At 35.1% G+C, this 17,225-nt stretch overlaps 3 protein-coding genes and 1 pseudogene across 3 annotated transcripts; 1 reads left to right on the top strand and 3 right to left on the bottom strand.

The window, feature by feature from the left end:
- Positions 1-411: 411 nt before the first annotated feature.
- LOC120186345 (blue copper protein-like) lies at positions 412-1,044 on the bottom strand (the record flags this gene model as incomplete). Its single annotated transcript, XM_039190301.1, has 2 exons — positions 412-881; positions 984-1,044. Coding segments are annotated over 2 exons (507 nt in total), but the record flags the coding sequence as incomplete, so codon positions are not given.
- A 390-nt stretch (positions 1,045-1,434) lies between these two features.
- Positions 1,435-4,339, top strand: LOC120186346 (annotated as a pseudogene).
- A 3,005-nt stretch (positions 4,340-7,344) lies between these two features.
- LOC120186356 lies at positions 7,345-9,535 on the bottom strand. The gene has a single exon (XM_039190310.1). It carries the CDS (start codon positions 9,442-9,444, stop codon positions 7,564-7,566), a length of 1,881 nt encoding a protein of 626 aa, XP_039046241.1. The 5' UTR covers positions 9,445-9,535; the 3' UTR covers positions 7,345-7,563.
- Positions 9,536-10,937: 1,402 nt separating this feature from the next.
- On the bottom strand, positions 10,938-12,506 carry LOC120186228 (vestitone reductase-like). Its single transcript, XM_039190219.1, has 4 exons — positions 12,340-12,506; positions 11,701-12,228; positions 11,324-11,519; positions 10,938-11,218 (listed from the first exon to the last, which is right to left on the bottom strand). The coding sequence occupies exons 1-4, from the start codon at positions 12,458-12,460 to the stop codon at positions 11,077-11,079; spliced, it is 987 nt and encodes a 328-aa protein (XP_039046150.1). The 5' UTR covers positions 12,461-12,506; the 3' UTR covers positions 10,938-11,076.
- Between the last annotated feature and the right edge of the window lie 4,719 nt (positions 12,507-17,225).

A 17,225-nucleotide genomic window follows, 5' to 3' on the forward strand; every position in this document is an offset into this window, starting at 1 on the left:
ATGTTAGTATATAATGCTAAATATGTCGGTTATATCATCTCAAGACATTGATTGTGGATTGTCTAACGATTTATATCCATAAAAAAAATTTTGTCTTTAAATGAAATATTAAGAATTAAAATGTTTCAAGAAAAATAAAATCAAAAATGAATATTTTATAAAATGTTGAGAATATCATTATGCCTAAAACAATACCACTATGTAAAAGACTTAATCCTTCTGTTAGGTAATACACTCAGTCTCTAAAACAATTTTCTAAACTTAAATGGGCACTTCCAAATAAATCTTAATATCTGAACATAGAATTTTATAAGAGGAAAAAAGTAAATTTATAAAATCTTAAAAATTAAATTAATAAAATTTAAGTAGTAAAACTATATTATTAATAAAAAAACGTACTCGAGGATTCTGAAAATGTCACCACCCCTAATCACTTTAGCGCATGAAAGCTATCATCAAACTTGTAACACCAAAAAAAACCGAATACAGTATCGCTCCTGTGTCAGTGCCGCCGGTCGCGGCGTTGTTATTCAACGACGGTGTCCCACCGTTAATCGTGACTGGAGGAGACTGAGCTGGGTCACTAGGAGCCTCGACGTAGGGAGGAGGAGGAGGAGGAGGAGGCTGGTTGAGGCTGGGAAGCAACCCAATGCCGTGACGGACGAGGATCTCGAATTCCATCTCGTGCTGGCATTGGACACCATCGTCACCGTCGGCGAAGTAGTAGTTTGCACCCTCGATGGTCATTGCTTGGTCAAAGTCTGAGTTGCCGCCGTTGTATTGGAAGGTATCGGTGTCCAAAGCGTCGTCCGTTGTACAGTTCCGATACGTCGTTTCATTGTAGGTCTGGATCACCGTTTGATTTGCACTGGTCCTGAAGACTAATATTTAAAGTTCTAAGATGAATAATTAAACGAGAAAATAAGATGAAAGTTGAAAAATGGCGAATAGAAGATAAAAATGATAAAAGCTTTGGATCTTACTGAGATAGTCGCCTAGACTGAAAGTTTGATTAGCTGCCCAAGACGTGTAATTAGTGGCGGAATGGACACGTTAAATCTCCATATTTCCCCATCCCCCTCCTTCGATTTCCACGCCATCAAACATTTTTTAGTATAAACCCAGGAACTTAGATTGTTTGTTAAAACGATGTTCATCATTTATCAGCTCAACATTGATATTTTTACATAAAAAGCATATGATTACGATAGGTGATTAACAGTTTTCTTGTCTACTATTCAAGGGCTATATAAATAAACATCTAAGAAAACGTTGATTTCAAAGTTTCTTTGGGCTTCGACTGAAAAAAAGTTATAGATATTTGGACTGTGGACTTTTCTAAATCCTAAACCCTTTGCTACCAAGTGCGAACAAGCATAAGCTACTAAGAGATCTGTACGTTGGACTGAAATAGAAGGGTGATCCACAGAAGAGATGTTTGTCCCACGTGTCGATTACTCACCTCATGTGATGTATGTCTATATGCTTGCTTCACGCAAGTAGCTTAATATTTTCCATACTGCTAATAAAGAACTTTGAAGCTAAATATGGTTACTATATACCAAGTCCATCTTACTTTCTATGGAAAATAAATCTCAAAGATGAGATAAAGTGAGATTATACCTACATTAATTAGTACAATCTTTCATCTTTATTGAATATAAATTCTTCCATATAATTACATATCAACTCCAAATATTTATAACATTTACATCTTGATTGAATTAACAAATAGATGGCAATAAATCTTAAGAAAAAAGTGTCATCCATTCAGTTTATATGAGTTTGATATATTATGCATGTACAAATATAAACTCTTTCCTGAAATCAAGGAAAAACCATGGAAAATATCTTGTATTTATTTAATATTAATATTGTATAATATATGTATATTTCATCACATACAAAGGAAATCTATGTATATAAGGGATGGATGTCCCGGTCTTTTCTCTATGCATATTTTTGAGCTTTCAACGTTTTTCAACTCTATGAGAAGACTCATATATGATATGATATATCGCTCTTAGTTTATCTTATACTTCTGGAAAACATAGATAATATCTGCAAAGAAAGCAAGAGATTAGAGATCGGCCCTAAGCTGAGAGAGACGATGATGAGTGCAGCGAATAACGAAGGCGCGGCGCCTGCAAATTCCTTCGGAGAAAGTGCGTGAAAGGGTGCATATTTGCACCGTATTTTAGCTCAGACCAAGGCGCGGCTCACTTTGCGGCGGTGCACAAGGTTTTCGGTGCCAGCAATGCTTCCAAGATGCTGCAGGGAATACCGGATGACAAGCGCCTAGATGCGGTAGTTACACTCTGTTATGAGGCTTTGGCTAGGGTTCGAGACCCCGTTTACGGAAGCGTCGGCCATATCTTTACCCTCCAACAACAGGTCACCCCTGCAATTCTCTCCTCTCTTTTTTTCCCTTTTCTTTATCCAATTATTTCTCTGGGGAAATTTGATAACTTCATTAGAGATGATGAAAATCTTTCTGCTTTTAGCATTAGATCTTAGTGTTTTGTAGTTTCTCTTCCATTTTCATTTTTCTCTTTTTGGCTTGAGAGTTCCATTGAATCATGCAGGCATGCATGCGCCACAAAACTAAATTAATATAAAGTTGAGTAAAATCTTATACCCATATTTGGCATAAGAAACCGGTTAAATTATGGTAATATTTTCTAAGTCAATGTGGTACCTCAACCGCATCCACAATATAAAATCATAATATCTTTTAATAAGTGAATTAAGTCGTAACGTCTACACCATCAGAAACTGTGACACCACAGCTACAACCACAATTTAGTCCTATAAAACCAGCTCTTTCGTATCTCGGGCTAAATTAGTATAAAATTAAGGATTTCAAGCGTTAATGCAAAGGTGTGTCTTGGATGGTGGTGTAGCTCATTCGGTAAAACTTAGGCAGGGCAGCTGAATACAATATTATTGTATAAGCAAACAATGTAATTAGTCAAGGTTGATGCATTTGTAACTTATTGAACACCTAAGAAATGTCTATAACCCAATACTTAAAATCTGAAGTTTCCCCGTAAAAGCCCTTGCCTGAGTACCATTATCTTGGTTTTTGTGATACTTAAACGTTAAGTTTAACGAGCATGTATATTTTATTACCCAACCCAAGGTATTGTTTACTCTACTATAGTTTTTTTTCCAAGTGAAATATCACAAAAGTCCTAATATTAACTACGGTTAACAGAGAGCCAAGTGAATGGCTAAGTGGTCTGGTTGCTTGCCGGAGCCAGCAAGAAAGTATACAAAGTCGAGAATATTCAAATAGTCTAGGTTTGACTTTGTTGGTGCTTTGTCTTGCCATTTTTATTTTAATACATGTTTGTACAGTGTAAAATGGAGTCATCTTAAGTAGCGCCTATGAAGTAACTATAAGGTTTATTTTCCCCTTACGAAATTATTATCTTTATTAGCTTGAATTTCTCTTGCATTAAAGTTTATGGGTCCTACCATGTGTAGCATCATGCATAGTCAACTTCCTTCACCAATACTCCTTATTTATATATATGTATGTATAATAATACAGTAACTTATTGTGGGATAAAAGACTAGAGAGAATGGCATATTGTTGAATATTTATTTTTAGAAGTAGTTGGATGGAAAAATTAAGCTAATTCTTGAATTCTCTGAAGTCTGAAGAGATACAATCTTTGCAACAATTTACTTATTTCACAATTTAACCATTAAATTAATATTTTTTTATTCATTAATTTCCACGCTTTAATGTTTTAAGAGATATGATACAAAGAGTTGATTTAATAAGCGAGGGGGGATACCATTTAAAGAGAAGTTTTGAATCGAAATGCTAACGTAAAAACTTTTTAATTTCTTTTATTGTATATTAAATGTTTTACATTATATAATAAGGTTCATTTTGACTCGGTTATGCCTGCTGTTTTGCTGAGAAACTTTTATTTAGTATTGCATTATGTTAATTTCAAACCGTTTCCACTGTCGGCAGCCTTGGTCTCTCTCGGTGTATGTGTAACTCGTGGTATTGGGTTAATAAATACAACTCTAATTTTATGCAACGCAACGATTATCCGTAGGTGGTAAATTTACAAGCAGAGTTGGCGCACATTCAGGCCCATATTTCTACTCTGCGACGTGTGCCTTTGTTGCCGCAATCAGAAGCCCTCTGCCCTTCTCCAACGACGCCTCATCTTCATCAAGCATCTGAAATTGGTTCAGAAACACAACACACCTCCATGGAGCTCTCGAATTTCCCACTTGTGTTCAAGAAATGGAAAACCAAGAGTTTCAAGCGTTGGCCAGGGAGTTTGTCCCCGTATATCTTCAGAGAGTTTGATTCCACCTTCCAATACTAGCTATAGAACTTTTGATCCTTGGCTTCGGCATAACCTTTTTTTATGTTGTCCCAGATTAGCACTTTTGTTCTAGTGTCTAATGAAATCGTACCCTTTTTTACCATGATTCCGATCCAATGCCGGCAGATGACTCCTGTTTTATAACTTTTTGAGAATCCCATAGGCTCAGGAATGTTACCTATTTTAACAAGTTATTTCAAGTCGCGCATGCAATATTCATGTTATAAGATACAAGTAATCTGTGGGTTATGAATAGAGATGGCAACAGGTTGGGTATTTGGTCAACTTGACCCGAAAAATAAATACCTTCACCCAAACCTAAACCGAATAGCATATTTCCTCTACCTGAGTTTGATCCAACCAATCTAACTAAAAAAATTACCTTATTAAATCGGATCAATTCAGAATCCATCTATTTCGAGTTAAATTACCGCCCCTAGTTATGCAGCATGCAAACAGGCCCTCGATTTTACAGTGTCCGAGATCTCCAACTTTTTGGAAAATGAAAACTAGATTCCGTGCATCCATTCCTGACTAAAATTGCTGTTTACCTCGATGAAAGGAGAGAATGCAACCAAAATAGTGTAGGAAGAAGTAATTAAGTCCAACTCCAGAGATGCGGTAACAAATACATTTCATACAGGATGATGGATCCTGCAGCAAAGATTGACATTTCTCAACATAGGCAAACATGACCACAAGGGGAAGAAACTACCTGTCAGTATTCTCTCTTCTTCAATCCATCTGTTACAATTGGGTATTACAAAAGGGTTAATATGTGACATGGTATAATTCTACGCACCAAATGATACCACATTATTAGAAATAAAGTTGAATGAATTTAGTTTTAAATATGGTTCATTCAAAAGCTTCAACACAAAACAGTAGACCTAACTAAATACTATATTTTCGTTTGGTCAATAACTTTAGGCTTCCCTAACTTTCTACACAGGAGTATAACTAGAACTGAAATCAATATTTTAAGCTTTACGTGACCAATTTCTTTTCCTTTCATTATATTTAGCTTATTTTAAGCAATTACAGAATAAAGCATCATATCTACTACATTGGGCAATTCACTCACTTTGACAACCACACATCTTAAAAGATATAAATTTCTGGTAAATTTAAATTGTTTCTGTGCACAAAACCATTAAGAAAATTAGCAACAGTGGACACCTTTGGCATAAAACCAAATATTCATACAGTAAAGGCTCAATTTAGCTGGAAGATAACAAAGAAAGAAAGAAAATGTGCAATTACTCATCTTTAGGATAAATTTCAACCTGAACCGACATGTATTTATCAAATCGGGTTGGCAATATGTATTTGACAGCAATACAAACCCACCAATTATAAACTGTCCATGTGACTCATTTTATATATTATTTTGTTACTTTCAATCTAAAAATGTCAAATTTTAAGCATTCAACCATATGCCAAGATTGGTAATCATTCTTGCATGTAAAAGTTTAACCCTGGAGAAGTATTACCATACCATTCAAAAGGTACGATAAGAGACACAAGTACAGATCAACTATAAACTCATATATAAGCAGGTCAAATCCTGGTTTATTTCCTCTCATACTCGGGGATAAGTTGGAATGCCCTTGATCTTGACATTTTGTTACAAGTAACAGTAAAACTATATCATGAGAAGCAACCACCAATCATTATATTATTACTAAAGAGAAGAGAGGAGGGGGACAGAACAGTAAATTATAATTCATCAAAAGAGACACGATCTTGAATACGCCATAAAACCCATGCAGACACCAGGAAAGAACTTAACACGGTAACAAATTGAGAAACAAAAAAGAACTAAAAAAAAAAGATTTATTGTAATTCCTACACTGAGTCATTGAGTACAAAACCATGTATCAGATGGCAACATAAAAAGAAGCCAGAACTTTCTCCCAAAATTTATATTTGAAAATTAAAAAAGGATTTATCGGGATCCCTACAGACACAATCTTGAATATACCCTGAAATCCATGCAGACGACAGACATTGGGATGCAAGTAAGTCTTGAACATTTTAAAAAGCAGACACCAGAAATAACTTAATGGTTACAAATTGGGAAACAATAAGCATTAAGAAAAGATTAATCGTAATTCCTACACTGGCTCATTGAATAGAACCATGTATCAGAGGGCGACATAAAAATAAGCCTGAACTTTCCTCCAAAATTTATATTTGAAAATTAAAAAAGTATATATTGGGATCCCTACAGACTTTTTTTTGATAAGAAGGATCCCTACAGACTCATCCAGTACAACGATGTAGCAGAGGACAATCTGAAAGAGTAGCCAGAATTTTCCTCTAAACGTATACTTGAAAATTTAAAAACAAAAAAACTATATAATTAGTCTTTTAAAACAAAAGGATTTGAGGACCGACTTTGAGGAGAGTAAGAATACTGAAGTCATGATATTAATACACTAGCAAGCTGGACTAACCAACTATTAGGTTCCTCATATCAAATTATCAATGTGAAGTAAACGAAAAATATAAAAATAGTCATGCAACAGTAGAGCAATGTAAAGAAAAAAACATTAATGATGATAAGAAATAACCACACACTGAGAAAAGAACAAGGTAATACCTACTGGCTTAGTTGAATAAAGTTCCTTGATTGAACTTCATCTCAAGCTCTCCAAGCAATGGCACAGCAAAAATGAACGACCGAATGCATGATGAACCTAGAAAACACACAAATGCGGGTAGGATAAAAAGGAACATAAAGAATAAATTAAAAAGCCCAAAGAAACCATCCAGAACATTTGACCAATAATACAAGGGGAATCATTACAAACACCAGCTTGATCAAACCAATAATACAAGGCACCTTCATGTCATAATGAGAGCCAGACAGGAAAGATTGGACATATCGTACAATTATTAATATAAAGAAACCAAAACAAAGGGCAAGAAAACAGTCACTGGCGCCCATTTAAGAGAACCAGACTAAAAATCAAGTATGTCAACATGGTTAACAAATATAAATAAGGTATGTGCAGATTAGCCCAAGTGGCTATAATTTACAGAAATCACACACAACAAAGACACCTAAAGCATGTGATAATAAGCTCCAATTTTCAGTATACATAAATCTACAATCCAGTTCCAGCGGGGAGAAGGGATGAAGGGAACAATATATATTCATGATCATGTTAGAGTAGATTAAACCTAGCTCTTGAGGATTCTACACAATCTCCCCATGTTGAAATCCACTGTCACCACAGTCTGTACTGGAATCTAAACCACATGGCGAATCATACCATTTAGGATTTTCATGGTAGAAACCATCAACCTGAATGCCAACAAGACCTACATCTGTCACTATACCATCATCATGTCTTATGGACTTGGTTAGTTTAGTATCCTCACAGCCAAGAATGCTCTTCTCATCAAAATCACTACATTTCAACCACTTATCTGTCTTACAGGGCACACTTATCAGATCTTTCTCACTCCTACTACAATCTGCCCTCATTTGGTCCCAAGGAACAACATCACCAAGTGTCCTTCCAAAACTGTCTTCATCATCTTCAATCAATTCCCCATCCTTGCCATCTCCGCATAACCTATCATGGTGGTGGTCACTCCAGTGAGCTAAATCATTCTCCCCTACCAACATGTCATCTGAATGAGGTTTGTCAGAAAGTAATCCAACTGACTTTTGACTTCCTTCTCCTATACTTCTAACTTTACTCAAAACATCAAACAAATCCCTAGATACCAAACCCAACAACTGATGAGGAATATTATCAAATTTCCCCTCCAACAACCCAATTTCAGCTCTCAGCTCTTGCACCTGCTGCAAAACAGCTAGCCGCAACTCTCCTCCTTCCTTTCCAGCCAATCCAAACCCCTCACTATCAAAATACTCACTTGCCCCATAAACCATATCTTGATCCATCAAAACCCCTCCCTTATGCCCAACAACACGGTGCATGATCCTTGCATTTCCATCCAGAGGCCCTGGCTCATGCCCAGAATGCACTGCATACAACTTAAATACTGCCATCCCTTCTTCTTGATATACAAATGTCTTATCTTTCTCATTATAATTGGAAATTGGCACTATAGCCCTAATTCTAAATCCACACCCACATCTCTTGGATGCATATGGTTCCCTCTTCAAAATCCTCGACTTCTTAGCTGCAGGCTTCCCAGCTCTATGACAAGCATAATCCTTAACCTCGGCCATAAAAGGTTTATACCTAATATATTTCTGCCTGATACAGAGCACAACCTTGTGCTTTACAGCCAGTTGCTGCAGCTTATGAGGGACCTCCTTTGCAGGCACGTCTAAAGACTCCGTGTACTCAAAACGGCGCCGTTTACTCTTAGAAGAAGACCCGGAGGAAGCATTGCATACATGGCAATCCGCAACACAAACCCTAATGTAACTCTCGGGAATTCCATAGAACTTAGCACCCACAGTCCACACTTGCTTGATTCTCTCAATTGTTTCTTTAAGCCCTAAATGTTTCAAATCGGCGTCGCAATGGAAATTCATAATGATTTCTTGCCATTGACTCACATGGGAAACGAGTTGATTAGAATTGTTTTTGAAGCAAAGGAATCCGTTACCGGAACTAGCGTCCACATGCGAGATGAGCTTGTCTTGGATCCGCTTCCAAGCGGTGAGGTAAGCAGTGTCCTCGTTGCGGTCCTTCCAAACGGCGCGCCACGATTTGAGGACGGAGCGGGGCGTGGCGGCACGGATCTCAGCTGGAGTGGCTAAACGCTGTTCGGTGATGCAGCGGATCATGAGGGAATGGGAGTCGGCGTTGAAGGTGTAGAACTGAGAGGAGATGTGAGGCTCGGGATTAATGCAGCCCATGGGCTGATTCGTAGTTGATAGGGTGGCGGAGGAAGGAGGCGGGATAGTAGTGGCGTCGTCGTGGTTGTCTGAATCGGAAGCAGAGAGGGAGTCGGCGGAGGAAGAGGAGCGGAAGAGGAAGATTTCGGGGAGTGAAAAGGGTGGGTCAGGTTGGGAATGGAGGATCTGGGGAGGCGGTGGGTCAAGATCATTGCGGTGAGGGAAGAGATGGACTTCGGTTTTTTGGGGATTCATATGGAGAAGATGAAGCAGAGGAGAGGGAATTTTCCCAGAATCCTTTTTTTTTTTTATCTATGCTTTGTTCAGCTTCTATCTGACATTTTTGCAACTCCACGAACACAAATACTTGTAAAAATAGTCTAACCCCTTTCCCTCTACAGATTATTTTCCAAGTCTGAATTTTGATGAACTCGACATGACAATATTTTTTTATTTAACTTGATTTGAATAAATTTTATTCAAAATAATTTGATTTATAATTTAAACTTAAACTCAAATAATTCAAATTAATTTTAATTTTATAACCTTAATTCTATTAAAAAAATATCAAATAAAATTTAAATTATAGAATAAAACTCGTTACCTCAATATTTTTTTAACTTAGATCAAAAGTTGACACTGACATCTAATACTCGTTAAAAAGCAGCAGTGTTATTACCTAATAGTGTTTTATGTTATGTTGGCAGATAAGATCCAACTCGTGTATGGTTTAACTAATGGCTGATAAGACATAATCAGACCCAAATTCGAAGGGTAAAATAACCGGCTCTTGAAGCGGCTTGCTGGTTTGTCGTGCTCTTGTGCTAAGTCCAAGGTTCGAGAGCCAGTATTCACATTTCAAACTATATGAAAATTTGCCCAATAGGTCACACAATATATTTAATTGACCCATTAGGCTGCTCATATTTTTATTTTGTAATGGTATTATGTAATAAAATATTCTTTAACATTTAACAGTATTATCGAATTTACCCTTATTGTTTTTTAGAATATTTGATTTTTTAATATTTTATTTTAAATCAAAAAAATATTTTCGTTGGATGAGAATCATTAATCAACTAATAATTAAGACATATAGATGACATGACAAGCTTGAATAGTTGACGTGACAGTGCCACATATGCAAAGGTGATGACATGACAAATGCGACATCAGCAAAAATTAATTTTTTTAAAGTAATTATATTATTTTTTTAATAATTCTCAACCAATACAATGATGATACATGTCATCATTTCATTAACAAATACAAAATTAAACATCAGAAAAAATTAGTTCTTTTGATTCTGCTCTGGTTTTTCAACTACACTGCACAATAGAATAGTGTAAGATCAAAACATCTTCAGCAAGGAATAAAAAAAAAAACCTTCAAGGCAAAATAAACATCCACTTGTTGAACCATATATAGAAGAAAAATGCATCAACCTATATATATATACATATATAAGCAGAAAAATGAGAAGTAGCAGACTGTAACCTACAGGAACAGAGAAATTTACTCTAAAATTAAATGCAAAGAGAAAAGGTAGTGAAATTTGAAAAATGAATTGTGTGATTTTTTTTCAGAAAAAAAAAAAACCATAGCTTCACCTTGGAAACTACTCTACTTCAACCCAAAAAACAAATACAATGAAAACCCACCATGAACAAAAGCTTCAGAAATTAAGAATGAACGTTTACTTGTTTTGTTTATGACCCCTTTTCTAATTCTTCAATAAAATAGATCAGTTAGAACATTTAGCTGCAGCCTGCATAGCATAACATAATCATTTTGTAGAAGGGGGAAAAAAGAGCCCCTACAAACATACATTTGATTGTGGTTTTCAAGCTTATTTAGATTCAAATTAACACAATTTTTATATTTGAACTAGAGAAATCCTTTTTCCTTGCAGCAGTTGATAGCATCATCAAACATTTCCTCCACCCCATAGTTAAATTTGAAACCTGTATCCAACAGCTTCTTTGATGACAAGCCAGGATACTTCTGACCTTTGATTTCTGCTAAGGATCTGTTAAAGCAAGAACAAGTTGGGGAAAATTTTGCTGTTAGCCCATGATTGTTTTTACTATAATAAGTTGGAATTGTTTGAGAATAGGGACGGAGGTTCACTCACTCTGGTGTCGGAATAGGGAATTCTGGGTATTTGGCACAAAGAAATTCAGACATCTCCTGAAGACTCATCCTGTATGAAGAACAGTTGTACCTCCCCTTTGCATCAGGATATTCAAACAGGAAGATGTGTGCCCTTGCCACGTCATCAACGTGCACCATGGGTGTGTTTAGAAGGGCACTATATCCATGCTGCTCTCCTGCACAAATAATTCATCTTCACCGTCTTACCGCTCTTCACTTATGTTATTGAAACTTTATTATCTATAAAACTTGAGTATATGTTGTCAATGTTAAGAAATATTCTAAACATATATTATCTTGTAATCACCCTCTACTCTTAACAAAACATAAATATAACGGTTTTGCTTTGTATTGTACCTAAGACGAGAGCCAATGCTGACCGCACTGAACCAGGGAACTTGGGGCATATGAAAGGACCAACAACAAAACTAGGAATCACAGACACCACGTCCAATCCATGTTGTGCACCAAATTCAAGCGCTGCCCTTTCTGTCAAAGTCTTGGAAATCATGTAAGAACGTGTGCTAGGGTGTAATATTCCTCTAATGAAATCCACATCAGACCAGAAACTCTCATCCAACATGTCCAGATCCTGGCCGTTGAAAACAACAGCGGATGCACTAGAAGTATAGACAACTCTCTTCACTGTTTTCGATTTTAAGCATGATTTCAAGATGCCTAGTGCTCCGCTGATCGCCCTTTCCGTTACGGTTTCTTCCGGTTCTTCGTTTCCGAAATCGACCGGAGTGGCGACATGGAACACTCCTTTGCTCCCCTCGATGGCCGCATCGAAACTGTGGGGATCACTAAGATCTGCACTGAATATCTTGAGCTTCTCGGCTGCCCCCGGCAGACTGGTGAGGAAACAAAGGTCTCTTTTGTTTTCTGCTCAAATAGTTGGAAATATAACACAACTAAACATATAGTTCTCAGAAATCAGCAAAGAAACAAAGAAACTTAAGGTTCATTAGAGCCTTAAACGAAGATCAAGTTTACCAGGATCAGGTCTAACAGTGGTACGCACAGAGTAACCCTCTTGAAGAAGCCTCTTGATCAGCCACGAAGCTATGAACCCAGTACCTCCAGTCACACACACAGTTCCTTTATCTTCTTCCATCTCTTGCACACACCTCCTTTGTTTGAATCTTTATATAAAAGCTAATAGTTAAAGGGCTCCTAAATTAAAAATATCCAGGAGATATTTCATTTTCAATATTCAATTATTTGGATGATTTTAATCTAAAATATTTATTTTAATATCATTTGGAAGTTGTGACTTCATTATCATATTTTTCATTACCACCTTTTTCAGCAATAAAACAATTTTTATTTATAGTGGCGGACCCTAAAAATGAGTGAATCCGCCACTGTTTGACTGTGATAACTTTGATGTCTGAACTTTTAAGGCATCCATTAGCAAAGTCTTCTACCTTTCATGAATTAGGATAAACTCCAAATATTTAATTTGTTGTGTGGACGGTGTACATGTAAATTAAATTAGACTATATATCAAAAAAATATTTTTAATAACTTGAAAAAATATATGATACATTAATAAATTATGTAAGGTCACCTCATATATATATATATATATATATATTGATGTGTGGATGTTGCACATTTGAATTAAATCATAGTGAAAACTACACCGATACCACCAAGCTCTAAGCGTTGTATCATTTATATCATTTAACTTTTAATTTTATCAATCATAGCATTGAACTTTGATTTTTGTTTCAATGATACCACTGGGTCGTTAAATCATTAACAATTGGATCAACACGACGTCGTTTTGGTGAAGTGTCTATATCAACAGCCGTCAGCCACATCATCTTGTCGTTAACGATTTAAATCCCATTGGTATGATTGAAATGAAAATTAGAGTTTAATGTTATAATTGATAAAATTGAAAGTTTAATGGTATAAACTATACAATACCTAAAGTTCGATGGCATCTGATATTTATATTTAATATCATTTGGCAGTTGTGACTTCATTATCATATTTTTCATTACCACATTTTTCAGCAATAAAACAATTTTTATTTATAGTGGCGCACCCTAAACAATGAGTGAATCCGCCACTGTTTGACTGTGATGTCTTTGATGTCTGAACTTTGAAGGCATCCCATGAGCAAAAAAGTCCACCTTTCATGAATTAGGATAAACTCCAAATATTTAATTTGTTGTGTGGACGGTGCACATGTAAATTAAATTAGACTATATAATCAAAAAAATATTTTAATAACTTGAAAAAAAAGATATGATACATTAATAAATTATGTAAGGTCACCTCATATATATATATATATATATTTGATGTGTGGATGTTGCACATTTGAATTAAATTATAGTGAAAACTACACCAATACCACCGAACTCTAAGCGTTGTATCGTTTATACCATTTAACTTTTAATTTTATCAATATAGCATTAAACTTTGATTTTTGTTTCAATGATACCATTGGGTCGTTAAATCATTAACAATTGGATCAACACGACGTCGTTTTGGTGATGTGTTTATATCAGCAGCCGTCAGCCACCTCATCTTGTCGTTAACGATTTAAATCCCATTGGTATGATTGAAATGAAAATTAGAGTTCGGTGTTATAATTGAACAAATTGAAAGTTTAATTGTATAAACAATACAATACCTAAAGTTCGATGACATCTGATCTAATTTACCCTAAATTATATTACTTAATTAAAAATATTCTTAATATTATTTTATTTCTTTCATCAATATTCATGGTTGTGGCTTGTGATTTTAATTTTGTTAATTTAGTTTTTTAAAGTAACTAATCATGTAATTTTCGGTCAATGAGACATGAAATAATAATTAATTGCAATATATGTCCTCAAACTATAACATTCCTTTTAAATTGGTCCTTAAACATTTGAATATTCTGATTTCATACCCAAACTATGACTCTCGTTCTAAATGTCGTTAAAATTTTGAAAATTCTAATTTCATCCCTAAACTATGACCCACTTTTTAAATTAGTCCTCAAACTTTTGAATCTTCCAATTTTATTCCCAAATTCATCCAAATATATAATTAATTTCAATCATAGTTTGACCTAAATTTTGTTTTTTTTCAAACATATAATAGTATAACTTGGCCTAACGATTTTATTAACAAGGAATTTGATTAGTATATACGTATAGTTTGGGATAAAAATGGAATGCTCAAAGAGTTTGGGGGCAATTTAGAATGAAGGTCATTGTTTGGGGATGAAATTGAAATGTTCAAAAGTTTGAGGACTAATTTAGAATGATAATCATAGTTTATGGATAAAATTAAAATATTTAAAAGTTTAGGGACCAATTTAAAATAAAGGTCATACTTTGAGGACATATGGTGCAATTAACTCCATGAAATAATAAATCCTACTCTGACAAGAAGATTGATTTTCGATTGGAACCTTTCACTTCTTTAATCTTGAAACAAGTCCTTCTCACATTGAAAAGTCATGACCAAGGTAATCCTGCTAAAAGCATGAAATATCTAAAATATGTGAAGTAAGATTGTTCCCTTGCTTCCTCTCTCTTATCCAACTAGAGTGAAGATGTATGTGGCTTCGGTACAAAATCTGCTATCTGGGTCAAACTTATGCAAATCTTCTCCTCAAAATCCACAAGCAGGGTCATGCACCTCAACTACAAGCTTCAGGCTGTTGAGAAAGGAAATCAGACGATGCAAGAATATGTCACGCAAATGTAATGGCCCGAAGAATCGACTCTTGGGACAAATTACGCCAAATAGAGTGTGAATTGGGCCCATTTGGACATAAGAAAAGAAATATCTTGTGTAGAAGTCAAATGAGGACTAATAGTATAAATAAACCAGTGGGGGAAATGAGGCTGACCTAAGGGGAGCAATAGGACCTTTTCGCCCATTATTTGTCCTTTCATTCTCTTATTTGTCTTCTTCTTCTTCTCCCTTGAAGCTAAAAAAATTATATTGATATTGTGTTGGAAAGATTCCATGTTAAGGAAGGTAAGAAACATTCCTAAAAATCCATAAGTTTCAAAATGAGATTAATATCATTGGTTTCTCGAAATATGAATAAAGGAAGAGTTTTGAGAGAGTTTAAGCCTTAGGATTAATCTAGGTGTGATTTAGAGTATATTTATGTTTTTAAATTTGGTTTAGTGCCTTCATCATCCTTATATATGATTAGAACTTTTTATTATTATTATTTGATTAGTGAAAGAAAGAAGATAGTTGACACGGGTTATGATGTCAAAATAAATAGCTTTAATCCAAGAATAAGAATAAGTAGAATAGTAAGAGTAAGAGTCGATCCACAGGGACTAAGAGTTTGACGATTTCCTCGCTTTTGATCTGGCTTCAGGCGTGATTTGTATAAGAAATTAGAGGAAGATTTTGGAGAATTGAAACAAAGTGATAGAATTAATTGAAATAAAATAAAATGGTAAAATTCAATCGGTAGAAATCAGCCTTGGGCTAAAGCTTTTGCTTCTATTTAAATCGATCATCGAATAGGATTTTACCTTCGGGCTCACGCATGTTACAATCTATAGGGCCTAACTTATCTAATGAAAAAAATATGATTAACAACTTGTTTTTCTCTCTAATGAATCGAGAATCCAAAATTTATCTTTAGATATTGGTTCTTTGTAAGTCAATAGCGTCAAACACTTATCAATTCAATACTTTCAAAATCTGGAAAAACCCGACTCAAGTTCTATCATCTCAATTGAGAATCTGACCCAATTTCATTTTCCCTTAGCAGACCGCTGCTAAGTGTGTTCATAGGAAGTCGAATGTGCCACAGGTCGATCCTTCCTCCCAATTGTTAATCGAAACCGAAATTCAATTCTAACGTACACTTTTGAAATGAAATCGTCTTAATTATAAAAGGAAGGTCGATTATCGATCCTTGATTTCCAAAAACTGAAAATGTAACCCTTGAGGGTTATGAAGCGCTTTTCGATTCTTACGACTTAGAATCGATTCATTGCTTTAGCCCTTGGCTATAGAAAACTTAGCTAAGCATGGTAGAAACCATACTTAGCATTTTGAAAGAAAAAAAAAAGTAACTTGAAATTAAACTAAAAGAAAAGAATAACTTTTATAAATCTAAAGAAAGAAAGAAACAAGAATAAATCTAAAGAAAGAAAGAAACAAGAGAGTTTGAAAATGATTGAATGCTCGAGTGATAGAGTATTTATAGTCCTCAAAAACCCTAGAAAATAATATTCAACACAAAAGATAACTCCTAAAAAAAAATAAGATAAATGCTAATTTAAAATTAAAAATTCGGCTAAATCTCCTTCTCCACCCCATTGCTGATTGGATCTTCTAGAAACTACTAACTGGGCTTCTAGAAGTTGTTGACTTTGGTGCCACATCACCTGCCATGTTATCACCATGTCATCTGCCACGTTATAACCATGTCACCTGCCACGTCATCTGCCACATTATCACCATGTCACCTGCCACGTCATCTACCACATCAGTCGCTGACTAGATTTCATGTCGGGTGTGTCATGTCCCAAGTCGTGCCCACTAATCCGGCCATGAATCCAGAAAAATAAAAAATTGCACGATTTTGTTGTTTTTAGCATAAATTCTGGAATTTAATGTTCTGCATCGAAAATGAATGGAAAGGCCCAAGTTAGCAACTAAACTTATCTAATCAAAGAGTAATTAATCATAAAATAATGTATAATTTAAACACTAATCAATAGAAACATTATTGTTGTAGTGTATTGAAAAGGCCCAAGTTAGCAACTAAAATTATCTAATCAAGGAGTAACCAATCATAAAGTAATGATTTAGTTTTGAACTAAAAAATTCATAGAAAGATGCCGTAATGATTCTTTGGGTGCTTAGATATTTTCATAGAAACATTA

The sequence above is a fragment of the Hibiscus syriacus genome, unplaced genomic scaffold, assembly GCF_006381635.1.
Source record: "Hibiscus syriacus cultivar Baekdansim isolate YM2019G1 unplaced genomic scaffold, ASM638163v2 tig00113337_pilon, whole genome shotgun sequence".
Lineage (NCBI taxonomy): Eukaryota > Viridiplantae > Streptophyta > Magnoliopsida > Malvales > Malvaceae > Hibiscus > Hibiscus syriacus.